Below are 5,551 nucleotides of genomic sequence, written 5' to 3'. Positions count from 1 at the left end.
TAGGGGGCGTGGCCAGATTCCAGTTTTGAAAATTGCTGGAACATCTGGGCCTTTTATTTGATCTGTTAGTTATATATTCGACGTACGGGAAACGTCTGGTACTCCGTCCGTTCCGAAGCTGAAATGAGTAATGGAGGTTTGATAGATCTCCGGTAATAGATTAAAAGTACAGCAGCTGTCATAATGAAAACGAGAGACGTCGGAAAATATCACCTGCCTGCTGGGAAGAGGGAATTGAATCGGTAAGTGGCTCCGATTTCAATCCGCGGGCTGCGGGACGGAATGACAGTGAGTCATTTAGAGGGAGGGAGGAAGGGAGGGGAAAAAAATAAACTCAAGACATTAATCAGTCGCTAATCTCGTTCGAGGGGAAACGAGTGGCTATTACCTGATGATTGATTTCCTCTGTTTAAACTCTGTCAGAAAAAAAAAGAAAGAAAAAAGGTTTTATTGTAATGAGACAGAGTGGGAACAGAAGACGAGAACGAGAAAGAGAGCTGATGTGTGTCTTCGAAATGCTAAATGCAACCGGAGGACAGATGAGGGACTGATGGACAGATACGACTGGATGATTCCATAAAGATTCGAGGATTGTGTGTCTACTCAATACAGACACGAGCAAAAGTGTGTGGACACTTGACCATGTGATTCTTTTTTAACATCCCATTCCACATTTAGTGTCCATTTCCTGTTAGACATGGACAAGCTCCACTCTTCTGGGAAGATGTTCCACTAGATTTTGTGGAGATTTGTGGTGATGTAGATGAAGTGAGGAGGCCTAGGGTGCAGCCAGTGTGAAAAATTTCTTCCCAAAGGTTTAGGGTCAGAGCTCTATAGCTGGACATCTTCCACTCTAAGCCATGAAGCTTGATTTGTGCACAGGGGTATGGTCATGCGGGAACAGGTTTTGGCCTTGTGGTTTAAATGAAGAGAAAATTTCATGCTTACCACAAAGACGTGGAAGAACCACAAATGGCTGGAGAACTTTTTCAATATTTTTCTCTCCGTTTTGGTCCTCCGTCCACACGGAGGCGCTGTTTTCAGTCAACAAAAACGTCGCTTTTTTTAAAGCGTTTTTAGATGAAATTCGCATTTTCTCGATGCAGGCGTAGCCCAAGAATAATGACCGTAGTGATTCCTACAGAAATTTAAACAAAGTTTAGAGAACGTCTGTGTTTGCAAAACAAAAAACTCAAAAACAACGAATTTGTTCCCCCTGGGGTTCGACTTTTTATTCATCAGAATAACTTGCATCCAAGTTGAGGATCATTCTGTTTTTGGCACCTTTTTAAGAGTTCCTTTGAAACAACACAATGAAATTCGAATAATTACGAGAGAAAATAAAGTCTAAGGCTGGGTGATTTTACAAAATGGTATATGTTATATATATTATATGTACATCTCCATAGAAAGAATGAACCCAAAAGAAAAAGCAGTCACGTAATGTAGATCGTATCATGTGTTTAAAAAAAGAAAAGAAAAGAAAGTCCACATGGATGTTTTCAGCATTGTATTTTTTCCCCCTGTTATAATTATTGTTATCCGTTAAAACGTCTCAAGAGCAGATTTTCTGTAAATTTATAGCATGCATTTAAATTCTGTCATTTATTTATTCATCAGTCACTCGTCGTTCGTTTCACTCGCTTTTTTTTTTCTTCGGCATCATCGTCTTTTTTCCTCCTTTCTTTGATTCTTTTTTGTTTTTTTTTCATCCTCCGTCTTGGCAGTGGATCCTAGAGTCTGTCGGTTGACCGGTCGGTTGACCTCTGACCTTTTCCCCTTCCCGCGTTCCCTCGGTGGGAAAGGGGGGAGGAGGAAAAAAAAAAAAAGAAAAAGAAAAGAAAGGTGGACAGGGATGAAACAAAAAGACAAGAAGGTTCGTTTTTAAAAGAATAGATTTCTTTTTTTTTATCGAGAGTCAAAGGTGTCTCTTTGTTCCAGAAGCTTTGTGGTGGAAAATCTTGGCTTTTTTTTTTTTTTCCCTGTTCGTCACTCGGTTTCTCATCATTCTTGTGTGTGTGTGTGTGTGTGTGTGTGTGTGTGTGTGTGTGTGTTTTTGTCCATGGTTTTTTTTTTTTTGCACTTCAGAAAAGTCTTTTATATAAGTTAGAAAATTAATACATTATATACGTATATAATGTATAGCTTTGTTTGCAGTCTGGGCTATTTCCTTTCTGAAATCCCTACTGCGGCGTTTCACAGTTTTTTTATGTAAAAATTAAATAAGAAACAAATCAAACGATCGGAAATGATTCGAATTAATAAGTAAAAGAAAGTACAAGCGCTTTGTTGTTTTTGTTTTTTTGCCCTGGGCCTTGTTTCAGTGCCGAACTTCGACACACTCTTTTTGTTTTTTTACAAAAGCCATTGGAATGATCTCCAGATCCGGAATATTTTCCAGAAAAATGGCGGATGAAGCTGCTTTACTTAAAAGTGTAAAGAAAAAGGACCTAATTTTGAACAAAAGCGGCTTCTAAAATCCGATAGCCGGAACACTAAATGGTGTTACGCTGCAGCTAGCGATTTTGCAAACCGCTATCAAAATTTAAACGAATTCACGTAATTGGAGCGATTTCCTCCATGAAATTTCGACATGGGCATGTTAGGGGAACCGTAATCCAATTCAGGGCCAGAGTGCCAAGTAACGCACATAACTTCACAGCTAACATAAAAAAACAATGAAAAAAACCATGCAAAGTGACCGTGAGGAAAAAGAACAGAAACAAACCTATTAATGAGAACTCACGGTACATGAACTTTAGAGCTGATACGATTCTCTTCCCAGTTGTGGCGTTTATATTTGAGCAGGGATGGGACGGGGTTCCTCATACTGGTGTGGTGCGTCGGTTGGCTGAGTTCCCGTGAGCCGAGTCCTTCAGGTCCTTCTGGATGCAGTTGTGGACCTGGAGGAATTCCCTGTCCGAGTTGTAGGTGGCCGTGGGGGTTCCGTGGCCTCCCTTTAGCGCATACATGGAGATCTCGGTCGAGGGCAACGTGCCGAAGCCTTTCAGGCCGACCGGGGAGGCTTCACGTGACTGCGAGCGCTCTGTCGAGCGTGACGACGAGCGTGACTGGGAATTCGAACGCGAGCGGCGCCGGTAGCGGTAACGATAGCTGGGGATTCGTGTAATGGCTGAACCGTGCAGGTAATCGGCTGCCCTCACGCCCGATCTCAGCTCCCGGTGCCGGTCGATGAACATGTGAACGGCCAGGACTCCCACCATCTCGGCCATGATAAAGGACAGCGCACCGAAGTAGAAGCTCCAGCCGTACGAGTAGCTGTTCTTCTTTGAGTCGCTCTTGGTCGGGTCTCCTGCATTCGCTGATATGTACACAATCATGCCGATGATGTTACTGAGACCTGCCCGAGACACACAGTGACACAATCAGCACTAACTCATGACACCCTCTAATAACAACTATAGGCTAGCATAGCATATAGGCTAGGAGCCTTAACTCATGTTAAACATCTTCTCAGAAAGACCCTGAGAAAGACTTTTCATACACTTGTAATTCTTTTTGAGACCTAATACATTCCATACGTTGTAGTTTGTAAGCCTAGCCTTATAAACTAGCAAGAGCTCCTTGACTTTGCTAATAATGCTACGATAGGTATAAGTGACAACCGCTAACCCTTATATTGAGTTCAGTACTTTAAAAAAATGACTATGAAAAACTAAATAAAACTATAAAAAGAATTACTATTACTGAATTATATTTTAAAACGATCCTAAAGAAAACCTCAGAGTTTTTATTGAATCCAATCAGAAGTTCTAGCTTTTATTTACTGTTTGACATGCTAGCTTTTCTGAGAGAAATGTTTTAAGAGATGCATTTGTATAAAGAAAAATCATTTTGTTACGTCATTAGTAATGACCTCTGTGTGTGTGTGTGTGTGTGTGTGTGTGTGTTTGTTTGTGTGTTAGCATAGGTCGACAACTAGCCTTTTGTCCGAGGTGATCTGAGGTAATCGTGACCCACACAATGCCGCGTTCTGTCACACACCTGTCTGTGTTATAGTCAAAGCGAAATGATAGATCTTTGGGAAAGTGTGTCAGGGACATCGTATTTTTAGAGTGTGAATCCCATACGGCCTCTTTTTAGCCTAGCAACAGGATCAGAGGCAGAAAAAAAACAGAGTGTGCTGAATATTCTCGCTTCTCTGCGTGTACAGTATCAGATCTCTTCTTACATTGTAATTATTATCGCCGGATATTTCTTTCTCGTATCGCTTGTTTTGGGGTCAGGTTGGACTCGGAGCTTGGTCCTGATATAAACTTATTCTATGATAGACTTGTTGAATTCTGTAATCTGATTGGTCGGATGGTCGAGTAGTTTTTTTTTCCGTAACGCCGTAATGCGCTTGTTTAAATATGGTCTTGTTTCTTTAGCAACCGTGTAAATAAAATCGTATGTAATTGTTGATAAGGTGAATTGTTTCACTATCAACAAATATCTAGCGTGTCTCCAGTGTACTCAGAACAGGAACTATAAATGGAAGTCTGAGCTCAGGGGTTAAGGCTCTGGATTACTGATCGGAAGGTCGGAGGTTTAAGACCCAGTATCGCTAAGCTGACACTCTTGGGGTGCTTAAGCCAGGCCTCTAACCCTCTGTCCTCCAGGGGGCGCTGTAACATGGCTGAGCCCAGCAAAGAAAGAATTTCACAGTGCTGTAAAATACCTGTAACAAGCACCATCTCGATTTTTATTGTTGCTGTTCTGCAAATTTTTTTTAAAAGATTTAATGATTTGAGAAACTTTATGAACTTCTTGGAGGATAATCAACTCCAGAGTGGGAACAGTGGCTCTGATTCATCACACGAACCCCAATGGTTCCTTTCGAATTTCTAAATTAAAAACGTCCATGATTTTTTTTTTCTTAGAATATCTACACTGATCAGGCAGAACATTATGAGCTCCTGCCTACAGTAATATTGTGTCATTCCACTTTTTCTGGTAAACACTTTTGACTTATCGAGCATCAACAGCATGAGCTTTTTCAGCAGTCTGAGCTACAGGAGCTCGTCTGTTGGATCGGACCACACGGACCAACCTTCGCTCCTCACGTACATCAATGAGCCTCGGCTGCCCACGACCCTGTCGCTGGTTCACCACTGTTCCTTCCTTGGAGCACTTTGGATAGATACTGACCACTGCAGACCGCTCATAATGTTATAATGTTATAATGTTGTGTCTGATCGTTGTATAATGTCAGTAAGATCCAGAAAGATTGGCCACGTTCCAAAAATGATTGTGCCATAAATAAATCAATTTAAACCTCAACATATGTCACCACTTACATAGGAATAAACCTGTTTGTTAAAAAAACATCATTAGTTCCCGGACTCATTTGTCCCGTGTCCAGTGGTATTCTGAGCTCAGTGAAATGCGATTGTTGGACTTTTTCTTTCTCGTTACCTGCCGAGACGAAGAGGATCCCGGCGCTGAGGATGATGTTGTGGCGAGCCTTGTAGAACTCGCTGGCAGCTATACACAGGCCTCCCATGAAGAGCAGGATCACGCTGAGGATAGGGAAGATGCTGGATGCTCT

General features: G+C 41.7%; 1 protein-coding gene across 1 annotated transcript in view; it reads right to left on the bottom strand.

Annotated features, from left to right (window-relative positions):
- Window positions 1–1,206: 1,206 nt before the first annotated feature.
- Window positions 1,207–5,551, bottom strand: part of LOC310740366 (voltage-dependent calcium channel gamma-2 subunit-like) — a 54,692-nt gene continuing 50,347 nt past the window's right edge. Inside the window, exons 3-4 of the mRNA XM_083567060.1 lie at window positions 5,419–5,551; window positions 1,207–3,361 (exon numbers count right to left, since the gene is read on the bottom strand). The exon at window positions 5,419–5,551 is cut by the window's right edge and continues 8 nt beyond it. Coding sequence (XP_083423186.1) covers window positions 2,826–3,361; window positions 5,419–5,551 — 669 coding nt within the window. The 3' untranslated portion in view covers window positions 1,207–2,825. The remainder of the gene's footprint in view (window positions 3,362–5,418) is intronic.

This window comes from Silurus aristotelis (assembly GCF_946808225.1).
Source record: "Silurus aristotelis genome assembly, chromosome: 17".
Classification (NCBI taxonomy): Eukaryota; Metazoa; Chordata; class Actinopteri; order Siluriformes; family Siluridae; genus Silurus; species Silurus aristotelis.
Note: the sequence above shows the minus strand (reverse complement) of the source record. Positions and strands in the feature narration are given on the sequence as shown.